This window comes from Pelodiscus sinensis, chromosome 22, assembly GCF_052426305.1.
Source record: "Pelodiscus sinensis isolate ZL-2025 chromosome 22, ASM5242630v1, whole genome shotgun sequence".
Classification (NCBI taxonomy): domain Eukaryota; kingdom Metazoa; phylum Chordata; order Testudines; family Trionychidae; genus Pelodiscus; species Pelodiscus sinensis.
In genome coordinates, this window is record NC_143073.1 from 21,030,259 (window position 1) to 21,056,650 (window position 26,392).

Genomic DNA, 26,392 nt, shown 5'->3' on the forward strand with positions numbered 1-26,392 from the left:
TCAAAGGAGAATGGTGGCAACCCCCCAAGAGTAACACAGCAAGGACGGCAGCATGACACTGCCAAACCCACAGACTCCAGCGGGATCTCCCAAGTGTAAAAATGGGGGGCTCTTGCCAAGGGATGCTGGGTTCAGTCCTGCCATCCGTCCTGCCTTGGGGCTTCTGCTCATGTCCCGCAGAACCCAACTCTTCACTCCTGTTCAGTCTAACTGGCCAGCAGACAGCTCACAACAGACCGGTAACTCTAAGATCATCTACAGCAGAGATCGGCGACCTATGGCTCCCAAGCCAAATATGGCTCTTTTGAAGTGGTTCTGCAGGTCGAACTTAGCCTGACCCCACCCCCTGCCCTCCCGCCTGCACAATGGGAACCCCCTCTCCCCAAGACTGGAGCGCCAGCTTTGGCTTCCTGCGGGCGGGGCGAGAGAGAAAGCTCTGATAAGTCTTGCTCCTGAGTTTGGTTTTGGTGCTGTGTTTTGATGATTTCCAGGCTGTGTTTAAGCTCCTGAAAGTGATCCTGTTTTATTGATTCTGGTCCGTATGTCCTGGCTTGGGCTGATGGTGCTGCCCGATTATCATAGAATATTAGAACTGGAAGGGACCTCAAGACATCATTGAGTCCAGTCCCCTGTCCTCGCGGCAGGATCAAGCACCATCTAGATCTAGATAGCTGCCTATCCAACCTGCACTTGAACTTCTCCCAGTGATGGAGACTCCACAGCATCCCTGGGCAATTTATTCCAGTGCTTAACCACCCCGACAGATAGGAAGGTTTTCCTAATGTCCAACCTAAACCTCTCTTGCTGCAATTTAAGCCCCTTGCTTCTTGTCCTGTCCTCAGAGGCCAAGGAGAACAATTTTTCTCTCTCCTCCTTGTAACATCCTTTTAGCTACTTGAAAACTGCTCTCCTGTCCCTTCTCTGTCTTCTCTTTTCTAAACTAAACAAGCCTGATTCTTTCAGCCTTGCCTCCTTCCTCATGTTTTCTAGACCTTTAATCATTTTTGTTGCTCTTCTCTGGACCTTCTCCAATTTCTCCACATCTTTCTTGAAACGTGGTGCCCAGAACTGGACACAGTACTCCAGTTGAGGCCTAATCAGTGCACAGGAGAGCCTAGAGTAGAAACATGTGGTGAAAACATGACCCTCTCTCTGCTCTGGGGATGGTGAGGTCATGATACCGGTCGTATTGTGGCTGCTTTTCAGTCCAATTTGCTGCCTTTCTCCAGTTTCCTTATGTGGATGTCGTGTGCGACTGTGTCAAAAGCCTTGCTCAAGTCCAGGGACATCACAGCCCCCACATTCCTGCTACCCACCAAACCAGTTCCCGTGTCAAAGAAGGGAACCCCGTGGGATCTCTCTGGGGAGCAGGGCTCCCCTGCACCGGGGCCTCATTGCAAACATTGGCCCCTGGTAGGAAAGGGACGCTGGTGGAGATGGAGAAAGTGGGCAGAGGATGGATCAGACCCTGGCTCCTGTCTTTGAGGCCTGAAACGTAGAGCAAGAGAAGGCTGCCTTGACCTCAAGTACCAGTACTTCAGTCCTAAATTTGCTTCTGAATTCTCGCATGTGCCATGTAGCTCTCAAGTTTATCAGGTGGTTCCAACATCTCTTCCTTTCCCCTTGAATCTCACAGCACCTCATCATGTGACCTGCATCACGATTGGGCATCTGTCTCTAAAAACTGTGCTCTAGCTCGACCATCAGATCCAGGCTGGCGGCTGGCATCCCTGGGGGAGAGTCTCTGGCTGGGGCTAGGCAGGCAGCCAGGCTGGACAGTCAGATCCTCTCCTGGGCTTGCAACCACATCCACATCACTTCCGAGCTTTGCTCCCTCTCAGCTGGCAGGATTCCTTGCTCCAGTTTTAGAGGGCCAAGCTTTGTCAGGTACTACCTCCGGGAGAGCCCAATTGGCAACAGCATTGCCTAGTGTGTAGAGCAGCAGGCTGAGCCCCTAGCAACCTGGGCTCTTTTCCCAGCTCTTTGACACTCACTTGCTGGGTGAATTTGGGCCAATTGCCCCCCTCTGCCTCAGTTTTCCCACCTGTGAAATGGGGAGACTGATCTTGCTACCTGAGAGCAGGGAACTATTATTTATTATTAGTATGTTCGATTTGGGATCCACCACCATTGCCAGTGTAGCCAATAAGAGGTATGGCTGAGCCAATGCCTGTAATTCCTGTGCTCTTTACAGTCCCCACTGGACAAGATCCCAGTGTTAACATGCTGGCTGGGTGTGCGGCTGTTTCCTGGTATTCCACGGGGGAAAGCCCCGACTCGCAGGAAACATCAATTCAGCTCAGGAAGAGAACTCATTGTTAGCCTCAGCAACAGGATGGGAACAGCCTCTAGCTCTGCTGCCAGGAATGAATGGATGGTGTTAAATGCAGGATGCATCTGTACCATGAAGAGTCTGTCTCTATGCTCTGACTCCGCCAGGAAGGAGACCGCTGAGCCTCACTATGCTGGTGGCAGCGGTGGGATCGGCAGTGGAAGGAAAATGGCTGACTCCATACCTTATAGCCAGAAGAGCCTATTTGGATTACATAGCTAGACCTGCCTGGCACAGGCCAGAGAACCTCACCCATCCCATCTCCTCCACCCCGTGCACTGAGCCCAAAGCAGGCATCCAGAGATAATCGAGATGGTGCTTGGTCCTGCTGCGAGTGCAGGGGACTGGACTCGATGACCTCTCGAGGTCCCTTCCAGGCCTAGGATTCTATGACCCAGCCACTGAGAGATGGTGCGCTCACCCCATTCCTGGGGAATTTGATCCTCTGGTTAATCACCTTCACTGTTCAAAATGGGGGCCTGACTTCTAATTGGAGCACGTCTGCCTTGCACTCGCAGCTATTGATTCTTGTTTGACTCTTTGCTGCTACATTCAAGAGCCCCTTAGTACCCAGGGTTTATTCCCTGTACGTACCGGGGCCATGCCACCTCTCGACCAGGTGTGGTAATAACACAAAGAAAGTGAGGCCTGTAAAACTCTCCATCAGGCAGTTTTCCAGCTTCAAATAATTGTTTGTGGCTTTTCTCTGCCCCTCTCCAGTTTTTCAACACCCTAAGGACACGATGTTCTTGTATCTACCTTGCTGATGCTGCCTGCAGAGGGAAAAAATACACTCCTGGCTCCTAAGGTTTATGGAACTCTTGGTACAGCGGGAATTCGCGTGAAGTTGCTCTTCCTCTGGGAATTGTGGAACTTTTCACAGGACATGAGACAAACCCCAGTCGAGGGTAGACCAAGAAGCTGAACGTGGGTCTCTCGTGCACCTACCGTAGCACCCTAACCACTATGCCAGCCTTCCTCCTGAAAAGCACCCCAAGGGGGTTATGTGCAGTTGATAAGCTCACGGCTGGCATAACGAAGAGAGAATGTTCTGTAACCTGTTAATGAAATGGATCTGTGCCTCAGTTTCTCTCTGGAGTTAGCATTGCTGTCCCCTGGATTCAAAAGGGATAACCCTGCTTCTGGAGAAGAGCAGGAGTTGTGAATGGCCTGGCAGCTGGGGTGCAATGAATAAGCCTTTAAAGAACTGATTGAAACTGAGCCAGACCCACAGAGGATCCAGAATGCCCTTGAGGTCCCTGGCGACTAAACAATCAACAGAGAGCATGGAGCCACTGAGCTCAGCTGGAGAACAAAGGGGGAAGAGGGAGACCAGGGCTGACCTTTGGAGACCTGGGCCTGAACTAGAGATGGAGGGTACAGCTAACCCTATGCTGACCATCCATTCTGGAAAATCCAGGACAGTCCCGATTTTTAATCTCCTGTCCTGGTGTCCCTGTGAAGCACTGAAATGTCCTGAAAAGCCCCGAGACTCCAAACACAGCTGCGCGCTGCTGTTTCCCCTTCTCCTTCTTCACTGGGGGAATAGGTGTCATGGACGCTTCCTGCTCAATAGGAGCAGCAGGAGGTGGGGCTTGGGAGCATGGGAAAGCAAGTGATTTGCGAGGGGGGCGGTGCAGGGAAGTGGCACAGGGCTCAGTCGGGCTGCAAGGGGGGGCACTGGGAACTGGTGTGGGGCTCAGCTGGGCTGTGGGGGAGGGGGTACCAAGAAGCCCAGTGGAGGGGGGCAGCAGCAGGGGGCCTGAAATGATCTCCCCTGGTCTGGAAAAATCCCTCATCTGGAACCAGTCAGGTCCTGAGGGTACCAGACCAGAGAGGTCCAACTCCCACCTCAAATCCCCTCCTGCTCCCTCCCTCCTGGCCAGACACCCTTCCCTCACCCTGCTCCTGCATCCACCATTGCTCCTGCTCCCTTCCCCTGGCCAGACACCCTATTCCCAGCCTGCCTCTGCACCCTACCTGCCACCCAGACCTCACAACCTCTCCCCCTTCGTTCCATAAAATTCACCAGAAAAGAAAATCTGGCCTATGGGAAGCCCTGAACACCCGTCCTCCCTGTCCTTTCCCCTCACCCTGTGGGGCTGCAGCACTGGAGGTGTCTCAGTTGGCGGCCACATCAGGGAGTGTTGGGTTTTTTGGAAGAGTTTTTTTGCTTCTCACTTGTGTGGTCCCCAACTGATTTCTCTGCGACTCAGTGGCCCCCAACCCAAAACAGGTTGCCTACCCCTGCCATAAAGAAAGAAAACATTGAAACCTTTTATGTTGGACATAAATTAATATTTTACTTTATTTAAAATGACGTTTGATAAACTAACACGAGGAAAGTAAAATGCTTAATCTGTTTAATAAATTAAACCCTTCTCCCTATTTGCAGCACTAGCAAAATGGCTCGGGCGTAATTACGTAATTAGCGGTGGGTTTCCATAAGCAACTGGTGGTCCATGGAAAGGTTTACATTGAGCCAGGTGGTCCACGGGCCAAAAAGTTTGAGAACCACTGAAATAGAAGCAACCTCGGCCCCTCTCCTCAAGAAACCGAGGCGGGTTCCACAAGAGCCCACAGAGAGATCAGGTCTGGTACCTCGGCAGTGAAATCACCGTGTCACTCCGGGGCAGGGATGGTGGACAGAGTCTTTGTGAGTCTTCCTCATCCACGCAGTTGATGATTTAAGCAGCATGTTACGATGCCATGTGAAAACACTTGGCGCGTCCACAGAGAGGCAGGATGTATCGACTCTCCAGAGAGAGTTGTCATGACTTGAAACAAAAGACAGGACTACGTAGCACTTTAAAGACTAACAAGATGGTTTATTAGGTGATGAGCTTTCGTGGGGCAGGCTTGTGTGTCTGGGTGAACAAGCCCTTTGTGAGCTCTGTGAAGAGGTGAGATGTTTTGACTTCCAGTTTCAAGGGATTTATCCTTCTGTCTTTGGGCTGCAGGTTGCCTAGACCTGGATGGGGTGAGCTGTGACAACGCATGTCGGAGTTATTCCGACACACACAGCTAAAGACCCCACGTCCAGTGAGAGAAAGTGCTGCTGTCAGGGCTACAAAATAGCAGGTCCTGGTTGGGCTGCAACCCGAGCTCAAGGCTCTTTCTCCTTGACGGGTTTCGGAGCTCGGGTTCCAGCCTGCCTGGGAATGATGGACTGGAGGCCCACTCTGGGTCATGGAGGCTACAGGGTTGTGTGGGACCCGGCCGCCCAAGGGGGCAGTTACAGGTAGGGTTGCCAGATGGTTTAACCAAAAATACCAACACCCCCCCCCCCAAAAAACCCACCAGGGAAAAAATTCTATGGGGGGGGAGGGGAGACCAAAGTTGATCAGTAAAAAATAACTAAATTAATTAATTAAAACAGCATGGCCCCTTTCAAAGTGCATGCAGAATAGGGATAGGAACAGGGGAGCGGCTGAGCACTAAGACGACCCAGGGAAGGCTTTGCTTCCCCTTGGCCTTTAGGCTTTCTGTCGGCAGACATTTTGTTTTCTTGATCAAGCCAGAATGCAGTTTCCCAGTGGAACCAGGTAAGCAGAGGGTCCGGGGGCAGGGGGCTGGGGGTGTCGAGGGCCCGGGGGGGAGGGTGGCCGGGGTCTGGGCCCAGTTGCCGAGTGTGTCGTAGGGTTGCCAGGTATCTGGTATTTTTGCCTCCTGGCTGGGAAAAAAAAATCAGAAAATACCGGACATTTCAGGTGTCTGGTTGTTTTTGAATTTTTTTTACCGGCTCTCACCACTACACTACACTCCTTTCCCAGAGGCAGGGCCTCCAAGCATGGAACGACACACCTGGCCTTGGTACCCCTGATGGGGGGGCTACCCCATTGCTGCTGCTGCTCCTCCCTGCCCCTAAGTCAGGACTCTTTGCCCCCTGCCCCAGAGGTGCTGGCGCTGGGCGTTTTGCCGCTTTCCTTTCTTTGCTGTTTCTAGATCAATCTCCACCATGGATTGACCATTGCCATGGAGAACAATAACCATTGGCACGTCAGACTGCTCAAATCATGTGCCTGTGTGCATGTGCACACACGTGTGACCGCCAACGTGTGTGTCTCAGGGAGTTTGAACAACAGGGCATTTAAAAATGGCGGCACCCAGGAACATGCAAATAAAGCCCGGGATATTTAAATCCCGGGCTTCATTTGCAAGTTCGAATGCCTACATTAGCCACCCTAGTTCGAACTAGGGTGGCAGTATAGACATACCCAAGGTGTGTTAGTGAAAGCACAGTGTTTGTGTGACCATGCGTGTGCATGTGGGGCACCACTCGTGTGTGTGTGAGGGCGCCTCTGGCTGCAGGGAGCACATCCCGGAGTTGGCCAGCAACCAGCACACCCCCATCTGGCAGGTTTGAATGAGCCACGGGGGTCAGGGCGAAGCATCAGGCCACAGAAAGCCACCAGGGCTGCAAGCGCATCTGTGCTAGGGGAGGACTCACCAGACGCCCCAGCCCTCGTGATGCTGAGTGACGCCCACCCCACGACGCCCTGAGCACGCCGCAGCCCAGCGCTGGCACCGGGCCCCGCTGCAATGCCAGGCTGGCTCACGCAGCAGGGGAGGGCGATCTCCGTTAGACCCCCAAACAGGGCCTGCCTGCTCCCATTGCACAGCCACGTCTCAAAGCTCCTGGAGCCACCACTGGGACCTGCACACACAGAGCAACCCGCTCCCTGGTCACTGCCCCGAGCCCCTGCCCCTGCCCCGGCCCCTCACCGAGAGCCGACTAAACGGAAGGTGCGCGGGCAGCTGGATCGCAGTATTTACTGGCCGGTGCCGCACTGCCAGGCGGGATGGGGCCGCACAGCGCGAGGCAGATCCCCCGCAGGCCCTTCGGTCCCTCTCCTGTGGTGCTCGCTGCCACACACCAGTGAGGCCCAAGGCTCAGAGGGACCTTTCTCTGCATCCACCTGAGAACAGGCTCCGTACCTCAGACAGGCCAAACCCTGGCTCACAGGGCTTGGGCGGGAACTGTCCCTGGCCCAGGGTATCCCAGGATCCCCTTCCTGTCCTACACCCGGAGGTGACTGGTCAGAGGGGGACTGGGGGGGCTGCCAGGAGAGCAGAGCGAGCTGGGCCACGTTGCTCTGCTTCCCCCGCCACTGCCGGGGAGTGGGTGGGCCAGCCCCCTGCTGCAGGTGCCAGGCCCCCCCTCCCTGCTCATGCCCCTGCCAGCTGCTGGCCAGCCCCTCCCACTCATGCCTTTGGGGGTCATGTGACCCCTCGAGCCCTCCACATGTTGTCACTTCCACCTCCTTGTGAAGCAGGGGGTGGTCATGACCAGGGCCATTGCTAGAGGGGTGCGGGGTCTGCGGCAACAGCGTCCCTTCCCCAGGCATGGAGCGACTCCCTTCCTGCCCCTGCTCCAGCCCCAGCCTTGCTCTGGCCTCTCCCCCCACTGCACCCCTTTCCTCCAAGAGACATAAGCCGGGGAGCTATTGGGGGGCCTGGCATGGCGCGGCAGCAGGGATCGCCCCCCTCACACTCACCACAGAGCCAGGAGCTGCGGGAAGCAGGGCGCCCCACCTGGCCCCAGCCTCTCCACGCTGCTCCCCTGAGCCCCGCATTGCTCGGGGGAGGGGAGAGACGGGTCACTCTGCATCCACTGCACTGTGTGACCCGGCTGGGAGACGGCGGCGGAGTGGAGCAGGCTGCTGGGTCACCCCGTGTCCTGTAGCTCCCGCGCCATGGTGAGCACAGGGGGTCTACCCCTGCCATTGCCCTGTGCCCCCAAGCAACCCCCCTGGCTGCCCTCCACCCCCGGGCTCACATCGATACAGGGAATCATCCCGGCCGTGGGACAGACGAGGTGGCTGCTGCTGGGCCCTCAGAGCTCGGAGCCTGGGTTCCTATGGACGGGGCAGCTTTAGCCGGGCCTCTAAGAGATGGGGCCCCAGGCCAGGTGGGCCCCTGGACTGATTCACTGGCGCCATGGGGCCCAGAGGCAGAGAGCAGCCATGGCCAGACACAGAATACACGCAGGCTAAGCTGGGCTGCAGATTCAGCAGCTCTCAGCGTCAGGAGACATTCAAATGCCCTTCCTCAGCAGAGCGCGGCGCCGCCTGGGAAACACAGACCTGCCAGCTGGGTGTTCCTCCCCCAGCCCTCCCTCTGGCCGCCCAGCCAAGCGCCAAGCGGGGGGAGATCCCCCCACCTGCGGCCAGCGCCTAGAGACCGGTCCTGGACAGCAACACCGACCCTGTGCACTCAGCTCCCCCACGCACCAGGCCCGCGCCAGCCGTGAGGCAGTGCAGCTAGGGTTGCCAGATGATTGAAACAAAAATACTGAACTTCCCCCCCCACAAAAAAAAAACCACTGGGAAAAAATTCTGTTGACGGGAAAAAAAGGGGGGGGGGGGAGACCAAAGTTGTTGAGCAAAAAAAAAAAAAAGACTCCAAGACTTATTAAGCAGAAAATAATTAAGATAAAAGAGCATTAAAACAGCATGTCCCCTTTAAGAGTGAGCACAGGGATAGGAACAGGGGAATGGAAAAAAAATCAGAAAATACCCGACATCTCAGGTGTCCAGCATTCTCTGAATTTTTTTACTGGACAGGAGGTGAAAATACCGGACTGTCCAGGTGAATACCGGACACCTGGCAACCCTAGTTACAGGTTGGGACATAGACCCGGATAGCGTCTGCCTGTGACCCTCCCCCCATCCCAGCACAGAGGGAGCATAGAGCCCTGGCAAAGGCCTGGCTGGCGCATTGAGTGGCAGCATCATTCCAGCCGTGAGCCTGGCTTACAGACAAGCCACGTGTGGACATGTTTTTTCAGCCCACGTAGGGTTCTTTGGATGTGCCTGGCAGCTTCCCAGATGGAGGGTGGCCCTGAGCATCTCCCGAGCTCGGGGCTGGGCATTCAGGTGGGATCTGAGCCTGAGATTTGGCCTTTTCTCCTTCATGTGGCTGCCACAGGAAAATCTTGGATTCCATGAGACGTTTCAAGGCAGAGAGTGAATTGACCTGCTGTTCACACAACTACATGGCCCCCACAGACACCCTTCCATAATGTCTTCCTAAGACTGGCCTCTCGCTCACACACTTACGTCCATGTAGCAAAGGCCCTCAGGAGTTTGAAGAAGCCACACCCTGAACACTGTAGCTATCCCGACCAAACATCTACCGTAGACACAGGATTGTCCTACACTGATGGCTAACCCCCTTTCTGCTGCTGTAGCCTACGTCTACACTACTGAGGTTAATCCAGAGTAGCTACAGATCCCAACCCAAGATCCAATTTAAAAAAAGCTTTGGAAGGCAGTTTGTGACAGCACCAGCTGCTGACTCCTGGCTAGAGCAGCTCCCTTCACTGCAAGGCCTGCTAGGAAAAGGTGGGACGGGTAGCTTCCTGCCTTTGTGACAGCAATGGGAGGGCAGGGACTGAGGGAAGTGCAGCAGCTGTCTGGTGTAGGGGAAGGACCAGGATTCAATTGGAGTTCAGTGGCATTAACATTCCCTGTGGGAAGCTGAAGGCATAAGGGGTGGGTGTGGTGGGATCCTCTTTCAGCACTAGCGCCGAGTGGCCTCTCCAAGCCAAGGCCAGCTCAGTCGAAGGGGCAATTGCAGAGGACAGAGAACCAGAGCGCGAGAAGCTGGGGCTGGCCCCGGGGCGGGATCACTTGAAAATCGCCCTGTTCTGTGTGTTGCCTTGGAAGCCAGGTACTGTTGGAGACGGGGGGGGGGGGGGGGGGGGGGGGAAGGAGCCCTGGGCTGATGGCGGTTCATAGGAGGCCCCGGGGGAGGTAACTGAGAACAGCAGCCAACACCTACACCTGCACTTGCTGTCACATCTAGCATGTGGTGCCCAAACTGGGGTAGCCGCTCTCTGCCTCTCCCCATTCCAGCTGCTATTGAACCTTCCTGGGATTTCGGGGGCAGCTGGGAAGGGGGGCTGAAGGTTTTAGGAGAGGCCAAAGGGGACGTTCACTTAGCAGGGGCGTTTTCATCTGTATGAGTATCTCTGGGTCTGCGCAATATCATCCCCCCCATTCTGAGACACTGGAGAAAGGGCTGGAAATAACTGGCCCCCAAGTTCCAAATAATGCCTCAGGAAAAAGCCAGCAAGGCCCCCAGTGCCCCATGGAGCACGCAGGCTGGGGCGGTGATCACAGACTGGTAGCGCTGGGCTCGCACTGATAGGCAGGAACCTGTTGGGCACGAGGCCCTCGTGGGTGGGGCTGATGCATTGGGTCAGGCAAGGTCAGCACATGGGACTTTCCAGCAGGGGGGCAGCAGGAAGGACAGACGTACAGACACACACATGGTTAATGGTTTGCAGTGGGGCTAGTCACAGAGCCGGGTTATATCTCCCCAGCAGAACGGCAGCGCTAACATGTTCTGTCGCTCTCCCCTGCCCTTCTGCTTGCCTGGAACTGGCACCCTGGAGCATGCCAGGCACAACGTCTCGTCTTGCCCGGCCCCACGGTTTCCCAGCAACTCAGCCAAAAGCGCTAGCACCCAGAGCCCTGCGCAGATGCACAATCATGTATCTGCGTCCGTATCCATACAAATGAGCCAGTGCTATCTGCAGCCGTGTCTGCAGATCCTCGCCGATATAAAGTCAATATTGGCACCTGTCAGGGCTCTGCTAACTCCCACGCTTTCTCCCCACCCTGCCCCACTCCCAGCCACCTGGCTCAGCCCTGCCCTGTAAACAACTCAGGCTCCAGTGGAGAATCGGCAGCGATCAGCGCAGCCTGCGTAGGAATCATTATGAAAGGAACAGAATAAGACAGAAAATACCATATTGCCTCAGTATAAAGTCACGGTAAGGCCACATCTTCAATGCTGTATGCAGATCTGGTCACCCCATCTAAATAAAGCTATCTTGGATTTGGAAAAGGAACATCCAAGACAACAGAAATGATTAGGGGTTTGGAACAGCTTCCATATGAGGCGAGATTAACAAGAGAGGGACTTTTCAACTTGGAAAAGAAATGACTGACATCTGGGGGGATATGTTAGGGGTCTAGCATATCATGAATGGTGTGGAAGAATAGAATCAGGAAACATTATTTACTCCTTCACTAACATAACACAAGAAGCCGATCCACTGAAATTGTATAGGCAGCAGATTTAAATGAAAATATTTCTTCAATCAAGCTGTGGGACTCTTTGCCTGGAGATGGTGGAAAGGCCCCAACGATGTTAGGGTGCAGAGAGGAAGATGCAGACTTCTATTGACTGCACCTGCCGTCCAGCCTTCTTTTCTCCTGGGCCAGTTCATCTAGGAGGAAGAGTGAAGAGAGGTAGGATTAGGGGCAAAGGGAGGTTGTTTCGGATTTTCCCTGGCCTGGGGGAGCATGTGGCTGTGGATGCAGAGAGCTGTCCCTGAATCGCGGTGTTTTAGGGGCCACTCCTGCCTCCGTTTCCCCAGCAAGGCTGCCTTACTACCCAGGGGAGCCTGGATGTCTGAAGCTCTCAGCTGGTGCCATGGTTACCGCTTATGTGATAGTCAGGCCTATGCTGTTGTTTTAGCTAATGAGCATGACGGACCAAGGTGCAGCTGAGAGCCGTGAGAAGGGGATGGCAGCAGCGGAGACAAACCAGCCCCTGGAAAGGGAGCATTGCAGTTTGAGGTACCTGCACCTGCTTTCCCCCTCCATGCGCCACGTCTCTCTCCCGTGTGGCTACACAGTCCCCTGCCTACCTGGCTGGGGCTACTCCCAGACAGCCTCACCGGCCCAGCGCCAGGCCTTGGCTTCCTCTCGGAGGGCTGGGCCGGTGAAATTGCCGCAGCGCCGAGTGACCAGACAGCTGCTGAGCAAGCCCCACGCCTCTTTAACCTGAGAACCCACAGGCCTGGCAAAAGCTCCCCACAACTCAGCCCCACCCCAGCCTCAGTCCTTCCAGCCCCACAGCCGTGTTCCCCGGGTTTCCAGCTCCGAACCAGGGTCCTGGGCGCTTGCTGGCCCCTCTCTGGCGCTGGTCAGCAGCCGCTCGAGCCCCTCTCCACAGGCACAGCTGTGCAAGGCTGCTGAGCCAGCGGGGAATTTCCAGGTGGGGCTCCCGGGAATCCGTGGCACAGGCATTGCTTCTAGAGGCCCGGCTTGGGCCTGACGCTGCTGTAACCACGGCAGGGCCCTTGCAGAGTGACCGGCAGCCAAGCTGGGTCTCAGCAGAGGGGGGCACCTCTGGCCTCGGCTGCCCAGGGCTGAGCTCTGGAGAGGCCAGATCCGGGCAAGCCATAAACACTCGCTGTTATGAAGAGGCTGCTCTGCTGGGAGGGGGGAAGTTTTGTGTGATCTCCCTGCCCCCAGCCCAGAAACAACCAGCTAATAGGAGCTGAGTGATTGGCCTGGGAGGAGGGTGGGGCACTGCAAGCCTCTTCCCCCTGCCAGAGTTGAAAGCCACATGGAGGGAGCAGCCTGTATTTTCAAGCTGGCTGGGGCTACAGCAGGTAGGGAGCCCAGCCTGCCTTGAGTTCTTAGGTAGGCACCTCCCAGCCAGAGCCTGCCTCTGGCACCCCCGCCACTAGGGTTGCCAGATGGTTTAACCAAAAATATTGCCCTCCCTCCCCAAAAAAAAACCACCTGGGAGGGAGGGAGGAAGGGGGAAGACCAAAGATGTTGAGGGGGAAAAAAAAGGACTCTGAAAGTTATTAAGCAAAAAAAAACATTCCTGAGGGGGAGGGGGAGTGTGTGCACCCCCCCCCTTAGGCCCACACCATTCCTGAGGGGGGGGGAAGGAGGAGGAGGAATGTCAAATGTTCACCCCTTGCTGGAACAAAAAATAAATAAATAAATAAATAAATGAATAAATAAAATAAAACAGCGTCAAAACAGCATGGCCCCTTTAACTGAGAGAGGGGAGGCATTGCTTCCCCTTGCTTCAGGTCTTTTTGCAGGTGGCCATCTTGTTTTATTGATTGAACTCCCCCCCCAGGTAAGCAGAGGGTCCGTGGTCGGGGGTCCGGGGGCAGAAGGGGGGGACGACCAGTTGTCGAGTGTTTCATAGGGTTGCCAGGTGTCCGGTATTTTCGCCTCCTGGCAGGGAAAAATCCCAGAAAATACCCGACATTTCAGGTGTCCGTTATTTTATGATTTTTTTTACTGAACAGGAGGCGAAAATAGCGGACTGTCCAGGTCAATACCGGACACCTGGCAGCCCTACCTGCCCCCCAACTTCCTCTCCCAGGTCACCAGCCAAACCCTCTGCCCCAGGTCACAACCCCCTCCTCCACCCAAACACTGTCAGACCTCACACCGTCTCCTGCACTGAGTCCCTTACCCCGTGTGCCCTTCTGCACCCAACCTCCTGTCACGGCTCACAGGTCGTGCCCGCACTTGGCCCCTCGGCCCTGGGCGCGACCCCCCTCTTCAGCGTAGCAGCCCCTTCTCAGGGAGCCCGCTCCACTGCAGTGACCCTCTCCTGGGGGGCCCACTCTCACCTGGGGGGGTCAGCCCCTCCGCCTCCAGGACAGCATCTCTCAGGGCCTTCAGCCGCCTGCCTCCGTGAGCCCCTTCAGGGGGTCCCCTCCCTCTAGACCCCTGGGGCTTCCACTCCCAGAGGGAATAGCGCCCCCCTGTTCTCTGGAGCAGAGCGACTCTCAGCCAAGAGGGTTTATTGAGCTTTGAACACAGGAAAGGATCTGTCAGGCCTGTAGGGCTGGGCCCTCAGCCCCACATATCAGTCTCTCCTGCAGCCAGTGAGTCCTGCCTGTTCTGCTTTCTGTCTCAAACCGCCCAGCAGTCTCCCAGCAGAGCCTCCAATATCCTTAGCAACAGCCCCTTCCCGGCCATTGTCTCTCTCCAGGTAAGAGGATCACCTGGGCCCCTCTCTTCTCCACTTCTTCTCTCCTCTGTCCAATGTTCGCCCCTCGCTGGGACCAGATGGGTCGGTCCCTGGGGTCTTCTCTCTGCAGCCCATTGTCTGTCCTCTGGCCGGGACTGGTTGGCTATATCTACACTGGCAGGTTCTTGTGCAAGAACATCTTGTGCAAGGGTTCTTGTGCAAGAACACGTCCACACTGCCATGTGCTTTTGCACAAGAGCATCCATGGCAGTGTGGACGCTCTCTTGCACAAGAAACTACTGGTGGCCATTTTAGCCATAGGGGTTTCTTGCTCAAGAAATCCCTGCTGCACATCCACACTGCTCTCTTGTGCAAGAGGGCTTACACGTATTAGAAAAGACCATAGCTCTTGCGCAAGAAGCCCTCTCTTCCGACGCCGTACTGTAAATCTTCTGGCGCAAGAGCGGGCGGGCAGTGTATGTGCTGCGGATTCTTGCGCAAGAACCCGCCAGTGTAGACATAGCCGTTGTGTCGTCTGAGCAGGTCCGGGGTCACCAGGGTACCGGTAACTGGGCTCCAGTTCTGGGCTGTTCTCTGAAACAACCTCCCTCCCCTCTGTCACATTAAACCAGTAACATCCGGGCACTGAGTGTCCCTCTGCAGACAGCTCCCCTGAATCCTCAAAACTCCCCACTTCCTCAGACCTCCATCCCAGACCCCGCACTCCCTCCACAGAAAAGTGCAGCCCTTGACTCTTGGAGTGGCCCACACCAAAGATGATTGCCCACACCTGCTGCAGGGGGAGGAGCTGGCACAGTCCCTGCGATGCAGGTTAAAGGGCTGTTTGAAGCCCCCCCATGTAATTCCACTGATGGGTTTTCGGAGTTAAAATGACTTTACAATCAGGGCAAAGGGCCCAGAGCTGAGAATGAGCCGCTGTGCCTTGGTGCGCTGCTCTGGCAAGGAGCCGTGGCCAGGGCGCTCGGGTGCAGGAGGAGGGGCCGCGGCTGCCAGACAAGTGACAGGGGTGCACCCCCCCTTTCTGGAACTGCCCCAGCCCTGAGCCTCCTCCCCCCCGGGCGATTTTGAGAGGGTGGGGGAGGGGCCTGCAGTCCTACCTACTCTTCTTCCCCTGACTATCAGGGAGGAAGGGGAAAGTGCTAGCCTGCAGCCCCCCTCCCAAAATGGTGCTCTTGCCCCCCCAGATCTCACCCCACACCTCCTGAGCTCCCTGCTCTGAGCCCCTCCTCACAGTCCCCAACTCTGACTCCTGCACCCCCAAACTCCAACCCTTTACCCCGAGCTCCCCACACCCTCAAGCTCCTGTCCCCCCCATCCGTCCCCCCCTCCCCTGCACTCCAGCCCACACTTACATTTCTTACAGATACTGCCCTATCACAACCTCTCATGCCCCTGCCCTAAGTCCCTCCCAAGGGTGCAATGCAACAGTACCTGTAAGAAATGTGATTTACTTTCACCCCTGCCCTGGCACAAAATGATCTGACAGGAACAACGCTGAGCAGTTGAAATCACATGCACTGGCTGGGCCTGAAGCGATCGGGCAGTGAACGAGACACTGGGCAGCTTGGTGTTCCCCTGTTGCAGATGGGGAAACTGAGGCCCAGAGGAGGACATGCCACATCCTAGGTGCAGATAGTTGTCTGTGGTGGAGCAAGGATTTGAACCCAGGAGTCCTGACCCTTACTCACTAGGCACCTGCTGCCTGCAACAGCCATGAAGATGTTCCTCGTGTACTGGCTGCACTTCCCAGTTCTGATCATGGGAACAGGTAATGGGATGTGTCACCCTCAGCACCTTGTGCATCACAGCTGGAGTGAGCTCTGCCCCAGTCCCTATATCGCCCCCTGCTGGTCCAAGCTGGGACTGGGGCAGCTTGGAGCGCCTCCCACGGCTAGCATTCCCACCCCACTCCCACAGCGCCCCCTGCTGGGCCAAGCTGGGACTGGGGCAGCTTGGAGCGCCTCCCACGGCTAGCATTCCCACTCCACTCCCACAGCACCCCCTGCTGGGCCAACCTGGGACTGGGGTAGCTGGGAGCTCTGCCCCTGGTTAGCACTCCCACTCCACTCCCCACAGCACCCCCTGCTGGGCCAGGCTGGGGCTGGGGTTGCTGGGAGCTCCTCCCAGGGCTAGCACTCCTACCCCACTCTCCACCGTGCCCCCTGCTGGACCATACTGGAACTGGGGTAGCTGAGAAGATCCTCCCATTGATGGCAGATCCATCCCACCTCCCACAATGCCCCCTACTGGGCTAGGCTGGAGTAGCCAGGAACATCTCTGAGGCCGACAGTCCCACCTGGCTCCCCATGGTGCCCCCTGCTGGGTCACTGGAGTTTCTTACCCTAAAACTCACTACTCCATGTTTCCTGCTCCCTGCAGTGCAGTCAGTACCAGACGTGGTAGCTCACTTCGGGGGGGACGTCACCCTGAGCTGCCTCTTCCCCTCCCAGCCCAGGATGAACCTTGATCGTCTGACCCTCACCTGGCAGAAGGAGCTGGAGCAGGCGAGGGCAGAGCCCCGGGTGGTTCATAGTTACTACTATGGGAAGGACCAGCTGGAGAGACAGGATGCGGCTTATCGGAACCGGACGTGGCTGGATGCCGAGGGGCTGGCCCGGGGGAATGCATCCCTGGTGCTGAGGGGCGTCCGCACGCAGGACGAGGGCGTCTATTGCTGCCATGTTGCCTCGGAGCAGGGCAGCAGGACTGAGAACTGGGAGCTGCGAGTGGCAGGTGAGTGCCGGGAACGCTGGGTCCTGGGATGGGGCCTTCTCCATGCCCTCAGCTGGGGGCTGCAGGGTGCTTTACTATGTAATTGCCGCCCAGAGCTCTCTGCGCTCGGACTCTGAGAGCTCAGGTCCAAGCCTCCCTCATCGTGCAGGTGGTATTTTATCAACACTGCGCTAGGCTGGGCTGCTTCCAGGGTAGGGGATGGGGGCAGTGTGTCAGCTCCGCAGTCCCACAGAAACTCGCTGTTGCTGTGCACACTTGCTCAGCGCCGCCCCCCGGCCCGAATTCAGAGCGGTGCTTCAGGCTGCAGCCTAGGCCTGGGGCTCAGGAGGGGCTTGGGCTGCAGCCTCTGAAGTGCCTGTGTGCTGAGTACGGGGCCAGCTCTGCCTGGTGGTTGGGATGAGGGGCAGCTCCACACGCTGCCGTTCTCTTCTCCCCCCTCTCCCCGAGCCTCATTGCGGCCACAAGCCGTGCATCGTGGAGCTCTGTCCGGCCGCTGCCCTCTCCTGCAGGCTCCGCCCCTGCAGCTCCCATTTGCCGTGATTCTGGGAGTCAATGCGGGGCTTGTCTGTGTGGCCACTTTGCTGTGCTGTAACTTCGCCCAGGGGTGTGAAAACGCCCCCCTCGGCGCGCAGCTGGGGACGGTGCAGTAACGCACCAGTAAATGGGCTCCCGGTGCAGGGAGTTGGTTTTCTTAGCACGTGAGGGAATGGCTGCACTGCCGCGTTACAGCACTGCCGTGTTCACAGAGCCCAGGGCAGGACACGGCGGGGCCCAAATCCAAGCCCCCTGCCTAAATCTGCCCCCACGTTCCTTCTCCAGCCCCGTTCAGCGAGCCCCATCTGAATGTCAGCCTCTCCAGCGCCGGGCTCAGGCTGACCGCCTGCACAGGGGGCGGGTACCCCGCAGCCACAGTGCGGTGGCTGGACGAGGCAGGCAAGGACATCATGGCAGAGAGCACCACGGAGCAGCGGGCGGATGAACAGGGCCTGTACCACGTCACCAGCTGGGTCACGGTGCCGCCTGAGACTCGCAGCGCCCAGCTGACCTTCATGTTAACCCCTCGTGTGCTGGGAGTGCCGATCACCCGGCCCCTGAGCCTGGAGCTGAGCCCAGGTGAGTTGGGTGGGGGGTCCAGCCCCCAGGAGCAGTGCAGCCTCGCAGACCCTGAAAGAGAGTGTGTGTGTGGGGGGGGAACCAACCAGGACAGGGGAGCCCCATCCATCTCCCTCAGTCTAGTGCTCCCATTGGTAGATCTGTCCAGCCAATGCGATTGGGCCCTGCCCCTTTCTCAAAGCACTCGCCCCTGCCTTGAGAGGCCGTCCCATGTCCTCTCTCTGTTGCAGGGATCCTGGGTCCCCCAGCCTCCTGCCTGGGGAGCCGCCTGGCTGTTCTCTGTGCTGCCTGCCTCTTCCTCCTCCTGCTGGTCTCTGTGTTTCTCTGCCATCTCCGCCAAGGCCCAGTTGGCTCCTGCTCCCGGAGGAAGGCTGAGCAGGAAGAACCTAAAGAGGCCTCTTGCCTGGTCCCAGCTGGGCTCAGCTCAGGACAAGTCGGCCCCGCTGGCCATGAGCAGCCAGCCGGGGCTGAGACCTAGGGGACTGGCTGGGCAGAGCTGGAGTCACCATCAGCACCAAGCGGGCTCTGTTATCTCACAGCAACTGAGCCCTGGGAGGAGCTAGGACAATTCACACTGCTTGGCTCTACCATCCAGCCATGCTCCTCTGCCTGCTGCCCTGGACCTTGGCCAAGAGCTGGGAGACCAACCCCATCTTCTCGCAGAGTCACCGCAGGGTCTCTGGCCTGTAAAATGGGGATAACGCTTCTCATGTAACACTACTGATGTAACACTACTGATGTAACGCTGCTGATGTATTATGCCAGGATGGCTGCTGAGTTTCCAAGTGAGGTTTAGTTCAGGTTGTCGTTCATTGTTATTTATTATTTGTGTCATTAAATATGTTCATCTTTGGCCTTGAAATCCACGACCCTATGCCTTGCAGGGACATCAGGAGCTGGAGCATTTTAGCTCAGCAAGGGGGCGACTTGATGTGGGCCTCTCAGTGCCCCTGGTATGGAGGTTCTGGGAGCAGAACCACACTGGTGTGATCTAGGGCATGGGAGGGGCTGTGGCAGGATCCCCAGCTTGCTCTGGTCCTGAGGGGGAAGGGATGGGGTGGGGGTGGGGAAGGAGAAGAACCCAGAATTCCCCGTCCTACAGAAGGGACTCAGGATTCACAACCCCTGTGCCCAGCTGATCGGGGCCTGGGCGCTTAGGTGCTAACTCCATGGAGCACCCCCCCTGTGCGGCTCAGCTCCTCCCCTTCCATCTCAGCCGCTCCCACCGGCTGCAGTCAGCTGTTCTCTGTGGGCAGGAGGCACTGAGGCAGAGGGGGTGGGCTGAGAGGGAAGAGGCAGGGTATGACAGGAAGGGGTGGGGCTTTGGTGGAAGTGGGGGCAGGGCCTAGGGCAGAGTGCAAGTCAGGTGCTCCCAGGGAAATTAGGAAGTCCATGCCTTTGTGTAGAATAGAGAATGGCTGGAGCATCTGCCATGTGCCTGGCCTTGGGTCAAGGTGCCACTAGGAACTGGTGTGATCAGGCAGGAAGCACCTTCCTGTCCGGTTCCCTCTGCCCCAGGCTCACTCCCATATCCCCACCCCAACTTCCTGCTGCTTCTCCCACTCCTGTAGCCATGCTGTAGACTAAGCTGGCCTGGACCCGATCCCAATCCCTGGTCCCTTCTGCCAATCAGCCCAGAACTCCCCGCCTTTGTTCTGAAACAAGCCGTTGAGCGGAGCCAATAGAGCAGATATCTATCCAAAGGAAGATACGCTCGTTCCCCGCCTTAGAACAGGCTGGGGAAGCAGCGTTCCTGCACCGCCCTGGGAGGCTGGTCCCGCACGCAGGTGAGGGAGGAAGAGAACAAGTTGGAGAACTGGGACAAAGTGAGGGGCAGTTTTAGTGACGTGGAAAGAAACACGTCAGGCGTGAAACAGAATCAGTGATCCTCGCTGGAATGTGCGCGCCGGGGGCAAATCTTCTGCGGAGGGCACCTGGAAAGTGGCTACAGGGGACAGCTCTTCAGGGCTTGCTGGAGTTGAGAACCTCTCTCCTGTGCTTATTAATAAACCTGAGTGTCACTGGCATTGGGTCTCTTGAGCCAAACGACTGACCACACCCATGGCTTTTAGCCTGTGCTCTGGGCAGGCCAGTGAGGAAGCTGAAAATACCCATGGGGACCTCACATCTATTTGAAATGTGTAGGGGCCACAGGTGACGATGTTGAAATCCAACGCACTAAACAATCTCGCCTGGGGTTCTCTCCAGGGATGCAGATTAGCATCCGATTTGCGACTCTGCCGAAGGGACCCTTGTGATCATCTACTCTAGGGGAGTTCACAACGGTGTATTTTGGTAATGTGCTTATGTTTACACGCGGGGGCAGGCGGGAGCTGGTACTCGCAGGGAGCCGACTGTCACGGCTCCCCATGAGCACCGGCTCTTGCCTGCCTCGCTGCGTTGCTGCCTTCATACTGGAGGCAGCAACAAGGGCAGGGGGCAAGCGGCACTGGGGAAACCGGTGCTCATGTGGAGCCGTCCCCTCCCACGAGTGCTCCCATCTGGCCCAGGGCGTGTGTCTGCACTGCCTCAGTTTGTTAGTCCAACGTCTCTTGGGCAACTCAGCCCTCTGCCGAGTCCCACCCGCTGTATCACAAACACCTCCCTGGGTACACGTCTAACGGGCCCATCCCGGTGCCCCCTGTGGAGTGTCTCTCGGTTCATTCTCCCCACTCCCATCAAGAGTGGTGCCTCCAGGGCTCCTCCTCCTGGAGACAATTCCCTCGCCCCTATCTTGGGTGCGTCTACGCAGGACAGTTATTTCGAAATAACCGTGCGAGCGACGACACAGCAATTCCGTTCTTTCAAAATCATTTCGAAGCAACGGACGGCTTACTTCGAAATCTACAAACCTCATTCCAGGAGAAATAACGTCTCTTCTGACATAGCGATTTTGGAACAGCCGTCGTGTGCACGCTCCACTGCGGCTATTTCAAAATGGCTCCTCCCCCACTCAGAGTAGCTTCTCTCCAGCGCCTCCTGGGGCTCTAAACCGAGGTAGCGTGTCCACAGTAGGGGAGCCAACCTCGGACTCATTTTGAGGCTTCCCTGTAGTGTAGACGTGCTAGTTTGAAATAAGCCATTTCAGAAAAAAAAATCCAAACTAGCTTGTTTTGAAGTGAGTGTGCTGTGTAGACAGACCCTTGGGGCTTTGTCTTCCAGTCCTTCAGTCTCGCAGCATCTCTCCACTGGGAGCTGTCCATTGTGCTGCCGCTTCCTCAGCCAGCCAGCCAGTTGCTCCCCACCCTCACCTACTCCTGCTCTTCTCTCCTTCAGGGCTCAATTGCAACTGAGCTGACTCTGGTCCTCTAGCTTCCTCTTGGCTTTCCTGGCCCCTGATTGGCTGCAGCCCATCTAGACTCCTTAGAGGACTCCTCTATGCTCTTTTCTGGCCTCAGGGCCTGGTCTGCCCATCACAGGCAGCAAAGAGACACCTAATGTTTCGAGGGCTGGAGAAAAATACCTTCTAGTGAGGTACTGAAAAAGCTCAGTCTGCTTGGCTATACAAAGAAGATTGAAAGGTGACTTTATTGAAGTGTTGACGTGTCTTCCCGGAGAGAAAACAGCAGGTATCAAAGGGCTGTGCAATCGAGCAGACAGACGCAGTGGCTGGAAGCTGAAAGCAGAGCAATTCATGCGAGAAATAAAGCACAAATATTCACCAATCTACTAATGTATGAACAATGGAGTGTGGCAGGGAGCAGCCTCTGTTGTGTTACTGAGCCTGGCTTGGGTCCTCGAATGAAGGCTCCTTGCGGGGAGGGGGGGGAGTGGGGGATCCACAGGGAGCAGCTGAAACCTCCAGTGAGGCTGGCTAGGGGCAGGACACTGTTGGCCTCCGTTGGTCAGTTGACCATGGATGACGTATCCTAGTTCTCGTCTTGGTTCGTGTCGGATTGTCTGGGACAGCGTCGGGGACAGCGTCGTTGGTGGCTGAAAAGGCCAATCCAGGACAGGCATTCTTTGCCGCAGAAGTCGCAGCTGTAGGTGGTTCCCTGGCTGTTGTTGTTGCGTAACTTCCTGCGGGCTCGCTTTTCTTCTGATGCACGCATCATGTTCGTTTCGCCTGACTTGAGCTGTGTGGTCAGGGTGCCCCTCCACTTCGGGCGGTCTGCTGCGAGGTCTTCCCAGGACTGCGTGTTTATGTCGATGGCTTTCATGTCCCTCTTCACGACATCTTTAAATCGCAGGTTCGGGCGCCCTGTGGTTCTCTTCCCAGATGCCAGTTCCCCGTAGAGGATGTCCTTTGGGATCCTCCCATCCTCCATGCGGCGTACATGGCCAAGCCAACGCAGGCGACATTGTCGGAGCATGGTGTACATGCTGGGGAGGCCGGCTCGAGTCAGAACTTCGAGGTTGGAGACTTTGTCTTGCCAGGTAATGCCCAGGATGCGGCGCAGACCTCGTAGATGGAAGGCGTTCAGTCTCCGCTCTTGTCTCGCGTATGTGGTCCATGTCTCGCTCCCGTACAGCAGGGTGCTGATGACGCAGGCGTTGTACACTGCCATCTTTGTTGCGGTTGTCAGCCTGGGGTTGGTCCACACTCGGGTTGTCAGGCAGGCTAAAGTAGAGGCTGCCTTCCTGATCCGCTTGTTGAGCTCAGCGTCAAGGGAGAGATTATCGGTGATGGTGGAGCCCAAATACGTGAACTGGTGGACGACGTCAAGCTGGTAGTCGTCTACTGTGATGGCTGGTGGAGTGACAGTGTCCTGGCTTAGGACGTTTGTTTTTTTCAAACTGATAGTCAGCCCAAAGTCTTTGCAGGCCATGGAAAAACGGCTCATCAGCGACTGTAGTTCTTCCTGGGTATGTGTGACGACTGTTGCGTCGTCGGCAAATATCATGTCCCTGATCAGCGTCTCGCGTATCTTCGTCTTGGCTTTGAGGCGAGAGAGATTGAATAGCTTGCCGTCCGATCTGGTGCGGAAGTAGATTCCTTCCGTTGCTGAGCCGAAGGCATGCTTGAGGAGCAGGGCAAAGAAGATCCCAAACAATGTGGGGGCAAGAACGCAGCCTTGCTTGACGCCGCTGCTGATGCTGAAAGGCTCGGAGCAACTGCCGTTAAACTGCACTGTTCCCTTCATGTCTGTGTGGAAGGATTCAATCAAACTCTGCAGTTTTGGTGGGCAGCCGATCTTGTGAAGGATTTTGAAGAGTCCGTCTCTGCTGACCAGGTCAAAGGCTTTGGTGAGATCAATGAAGGAGACGTACAGGGGCATCTGCTGTTCTCTACACTTCTCCTGGAGTTGTCGTAGGGAGAAAATCATGTCTACGGTTGACCGTTCTGCGCGGAAACCACACTGTGACTCCGGGTAGACACGTTCAGCCAGCTTCTGCAGTCGGGTCAAAATGACCTTAGCAAATACTTTGCCTACGATGCTAAGAAGGGAGATGCCTCTGTAGTTGTTGCAATCACTTCTCTTGCCCTTATTCTTGTAGAGGGTGACGATCTTAGCATCCCGCATATCCTGCGGTACGGCTCCTTCTTTCCAGCACTGACAGAGCACTTTGTGAAGAGGGTGCAGTAGGGAACACTTGCACTGTTTCAGCAGGTCTGGAGGAATCCCGTCGCTGCCGGGGGCTTTTCTTGAGGCCAGTTTATCAACAGCCTTGCTGAACTCTTCTACTGTTGGCTCTGCATCAAGTTCTTCCATGGTTGGCAGGCATTCAATGGCATCTAATGCTGCGGAGGTCACCGTATTCCGTCTGGAGTAGAGGTCGGAGTAGTGTTCCACCCATCTCCCCAACTGTTGTTGCTTGTCGGAGATTATTTCTCCAGTAGATGACTTGAGGGGTGCTGTTTTGCTCTTGGTAGGGCCCAGCGCTTTCTTGATGCTGTCGTACATGCCTCTTGTGTTCCCTGATATGGCTGCTTTCTGGATGTCATTGCTGAGCTGCTGCCAATATTCGTTCGCACAGTGTCTGGCAACCTGTTGAGCCTTGCTCCTAGTATCCCTGAGAATTTGTAGGTTCCTCTGGCTTGGTGACCGCTTGTATTCTGCCAGGGCGGCACGCTTGGCTTCTATGACTGGAATCATCACAGAGGACTTTGCTTCAAACCAGTCTTTGTGGTCCTCTTTCCAAAGGTTGCCAGGGCAGTGCGGTGCATTATGTTCCGCAGTGTTTCCCACTTTTCCATGGCAGAGTCTCCTGTCTGTGTGGCGTCAAGTTCCTTCTCAAGCGCTTCTGCGAATTTCTGCGTCAGGTCAGGCTGCGACATCTTGCTGACGTCGATGCGAGGATTTTCTTGTTTCCTTGAACAATGAAACCTCTTCGGGTTCAGCCTGATCTTGCAGCACATTAAGGAGTGGACTGTGTCGCAGTCAGCGCTGTGATAAGAGCGTACGTGCAGGACGCAATTGATAGCTGAGCGACGAACTAGTATAAGGTCCAACTGGTGCCAGTGTTTCGAGCGCGGATGTCGCCAGGAGACCTTATGCTGGGGCTTGGTCTGGAAGTATGAGTTGGCAATGCACAGGTTGTAGAAAGCGCAGAGCTCGAGCAGGCGTTGGCCGTTCTCGTTCATTTTGCCGACGCCAAATTTTCCAAGGCACGAAGGCCATGAGTCATTGTCCGCACCTACTCTGGCATTGAAGTCACCCAGAAGGATGAGTTGTTCCTTGTCGGGGATGCTGTTGATGACAGATGTTAGGTTCTCATAGAACCGGTCTTTAGTTTCCAATGTTGCGTTCAGAGTTGGGGCGTATACGCTGACGAGGGTGATAGGGCCTGTGGTGGTGTTGAGACGAAGGGTGAGGAGTCGTTCTGAGCCATTACTGCCTGGTTCCACCATACTCAGTAGGCTATTTTTCACCGCGAAAGCTACGCCATGCTGTCTGGGCTCGTCTGGGGCCTTTCCCTGCCAGTAGAAGGTGTAGTCTTTTTCTTTCAGAATGTCTGAGTCTGCCAATCGTGTTTCCTGTAGGGCGGCGATGTCTACGTTCAGCCTCAGAAGTTCGTTGTTGATGACTGCTGTCTTTCGTAGGTCGTCAATGTCCCGTACGTCTTCGGAGAGGCCCGTCAACATTGTACAGACATTCCAACATCCCAGTTTAAGAGGTGGTCTCTTTCTCAGTGTTTTGTTGCCTGGTGCGATGGTTGCAGCCTGCCGTTCGGAATGTTCCTAATCCCCATGCACCCAGTGAGGAAAGCAGACTGTGGCGGGGCAGTACCTGACTGTCTGGGGGCTGCCCAGCTTGAGGCGGGCGGTAACTGCCCAGTGAGACCCGAAGATCCCTCCCACCGTCGGGAACAACCCCTGGCGCCATGCTCTACGCCAATTGAGCTGTGGCTTATAACCGGTAAACTGTTGCTCCCCGTGTTGTTTCCGCGCTAGTAGCGCTAGCGAGGCTGGAGTGTCCTCTCCAGGGTTGCGAGATATGTTGGTAGTCGGATACTAGCCAGGGCGATGTAATATGGAGGAACAGGCTATTGCCCACGTAGCGGGTCCCCCCTCTCCACGTCGTCGATGGATCCAAAGGAACAGCAGGGCTGCTACAGTTTGGCATCGGCGCCGTCGCAGGAGTTGCCAGAGCGAGGCTGCAAGCAGCGTCGAACTGCCTTAGGGACTCCGACTCCGGATTTTTCCTCATGGTTTACTCCTGAAGCCTTTTCCATGGAAGAATATAGCCGCAAGGCAGCGGAGGTTTAAAATCAGGGTTTTCCTTCCCCTAGATGAACTGCCTTCCTAGGCTGACGAGTATCATCTCCCCGAAGCAACTGGTTATAAGGCGCCAGTGACCCGCCTGCGCCCCTTCTCCTGTCAGTTAAAACAGTTCCGCCGGGTTTACAAGCTAAACCGCACGTGAAGGCCAGGAGCTGGACTTGGTTGTCAGAGGCTATTGGAGACGCACGCCGTATAGGGGTACTTTATAGACAGTGGGAGCTTATCCCCACTACCACCCCTGGCTATGACAACCTTGGCAGGACACTAGCCCCGCAGTTGAGTGGTGGGTGTGGCTGTGACATCACAAAGACCATTAGCAGAACCTCAGCCTATTGGTCGAAGGTGGTGGGGAGGTGATGACCTCACAGAGAGCCCCTGACATCATGTGGGTAAGAGAGGGGGGCAGGGCTGGGGCAGCCTTGTGGCTTTACCTCAGCAAGTCTCTCCTTGAGGGCTGAGAGCGTGTGGCCCTTCCCAGGGGTGAGCACCAGGAGGACCATCCTTGGAGTTTCCTCCTTTCCTGTTACTGAGTTTGCTGGAAAACCGATGCCCCTGCTTAGAAGGGAAGAGCCTCCAAGAGGCCTGGCACCTGCTCAGTTTGAAATAACCAGATACCGGCTGAATTCTAGACACAGAAAACTGGAGAAGTGGTGGACATTCCCCCTCCATCTAGGGCTTCCTCCCTTCGAATCACTGGGGACGCTGGGACATCTCCTCTCTGGTTTCCCTCTCCCCCCACCCCTCCCTCCTTTCTCTTGGTTTCTTGCCTCTGCTCCCTT

The 26,392-nt window shown here is 56.1% G+C and overlaps 2 protein-coding genes across 8 annotated transcripts; one reads left to right on the plus strand and one right to left on the minus strand.

Annotated features, from left to right (window-relative positions):
• The first annotated feature begins 9,827 nt into the window (after positions 1 to 9,827).
• Positions 9,828 to 18,856, plus strand: LOC102445912 (CD276 antigen homolog). Of its 7 annotated transcripts, none has more exons than XM_089772457.1 (8): positions 9,828 to 10,006; positions 10,975 to 11,114; positions 11,450 to 11,595; positions 11,825 to 11,925; positions 15,686 to 15,869; positions 16,552 to 16,834; positions 17,654 to 17,947; positions 18,178 to 18,856. In XM_089772457.1, the coding sequence occupies exons 6-8, from the start codon at positions 16,558 to 16,560 to the stop codon at positions 18,423 to 18,425; spliced, it is 819 nt and encodes a 272-aa protein (XP_089628583.1). In that variant the 5' UTR covers positions 9,828 to 10,006; positions 10,975 to 11,114; positions 11,450 to 11,595; positions 11,825 to 11,925; positions 15,686 to 15,869; positions 16,552 to 16,557; the 3' UTR covers positions 18,426 to 18,856. The 7 variants fall into 7 exon arrangements, with proteins under 7 accessions (XP_089628583.1, XP_089628580.1, XP_089628582.1 ...); XM_089772454.1 differs by having other exon boundaries at positions 16,481 to 16,834; positions 18,178 to 18,854; XM_089772456.1 differs by lacking the exon at positions 11,825 to 11,925 and having other exon boundaries at positions 16,481 to 16,834; positions 18,178 to 18,854.
• On the minus strand, positions 18,613 to 24,974 carry LOC149521847 (protein CFDP2-like). Its single transcript, XM_089772732.1, has 2 exons — positions 24,079 to 24,974; positions 18,613 to 18,631 (listed from the first exon to the last, which is right to left on the minus strand). The coding sequence occupies exons 1-2, from the start codon at positions 24,972 to 24,974 to the stop codon at positions 18,613 to 18,615; spliced, it is 915 nt and encodes a 304-aa protein (XP_089628858.1).
• Positions 24,975 to 26,392: the final 1,418 nt, after the last annotated feature.

What these genes read in the sequence shown, in the direction of transcription:
- LOC102445912 (XM_089772454.1), top strand. Translation starts at nt 15,815, where the DNA reads ATGAAGATGTTCCTCGTGTACTGGCTGCACTTCCCAGTTCTGATCATG. An exon ending in AGTTCTGATCATGGGAACAG is followed by an intron (nt 15,870 to 16,480) that starts GTAATGGGATGT and finishes TGCTCCCTGCAG; the next exon opens with TGCAGTCAGTACCAGACGTG. An exon ending in GAGCCTGGAGCTGAGCCCAG is followed by an intron (nt 17,948 to 18,177) that starts GTGAGTTGGGTG and finishes TCTCTGTTGCAG; the next exon opens with GGATCCTGGGTCCCCCAGCC.
- LOC149521847 (XM_089772732.1), bottom strand. Translation starts at nt 24,974, where the DNA reads ATGTTGACGGGCCTCTCCGAAGACGTACGGGACATTGACGACCTACGA.